We start from the raw sequence: 884 nt of genomic DNA, 5'->3' as shown, positions 1-884 counted from the left end.
GGAAGAAAGGAAGGCTCTCTCTCCTGGGAGGGGAGACGCCAGGCAGAAACCGCAGGACGGGCGAGCCTTTCTGGGAACGGGAGACTCACCCCTTGGGCTGGTCCCGGCCTGCCCTGTGGCAAAGCCCTGCATTCTCCCACGAGGGCCGGAGGGCAGGGCGGGCGGGGGCACCGGAGGCCTCGGGGCTCTTGCTGCCCCTCCCGAGCGATGATGATGTGGGAGAGGCATGGCCTACCTGCCCCTAGGACGGGGCCAGCTGCACGGCAGCTGGAGGAGGCAGGGGAAGGCCAGGCCAGGCCAGGTGGGGGGGGGCACCCGCCCCTTGAGCCAGCCGCCCTTTGCTGGACCCCCCCCCCCAAGGCTGCAGGGGGGACCGGCGGGGGAAGAGGCAGCCAGGAAGGAGGAAGCGGCTGCTGCTGGTGCTGCTGGTCCCCCAGAAGGAGCCCCTGGCCTCTTGCCCTGCCCTGGACCCCTGGCGGGCTGTGCTGGGGGGGGGGATACAGGCCTCCCCCCCGCCTTTTCCCTCATGGCCCCTCGGCTCCAGGGGAGGGGGGGGCTGGCAGGAGGCGGGGAGGAGAACCCCGCAGCAGACTGGCCTGTGGGACAGTTTCCCTGCCGGGGTGCCTCCCAGCTGCCACCGCCGCTCCTCTGCCCTCCGAGAGCGGGCCCCGGTGCCAGGAAGCCTCTGGGGGAGTGAGCGGGCAGGTGCCCCAGCCATGCCCCCGGGGCCACACCCCCGCCTCCGTCTGCCCTGGCTCCTGCCACCCGGTGCCGCCCCGAGGCACTCGGAGGAGGAAGAGGAGCGGAGCGGGATCATGGCCTCAGGTAGGTCTCCGGGGGAGGCAGCAAGCTCAGTCACCCCCCACCCCCCGTGACCGGGGCCC

The 884-nt window shown here is 72.9% G+C and overlaps 1 protein-coding gene across 1 annotated transcript in view; it reads left to right on the top strand.

The window, feature by feature from the left end:
• Positions 1-884, top strand: part of LOC107108039 (protein-glutamine gamma-glutamyltransferase 5-like) — a 28931-nt gene that overhangs the window by 15812 nt on the left and 12235 nt on the right. Inside the window, exon 5 of the mRNA XM_015408423.1 lies at positions 632-825. Within this exon, the coding sequence (XP_015263909.1) occupies positions 632-825 (194 nt within the window). The remainder of the gene's footprint in view (positions 1-631; positions 826-884) is intronic.

This window comes from Gekko japonicus, unplaced genomic scaffold, assembly GCF_001447785.1.
Source record: "Gekko japonicus isolate JY-2015 unplaced genomic scaffold, Gekko_japonicus_V1.1 scaffold784, whole genome shotgun sequence".
In the NCBI taxonomy this organism is placed as follows: Eukaryota; Metazoa; Chordata; class Lepidosauria; order Squamata; family Gekkonidae; genus Gekko; species Gekko japonicus.
The sequence above is the reverse complement of the archived record's forward strand: the minus strand, read 5'-3'. Positions and strand labels throughout refer to the sequence as shown.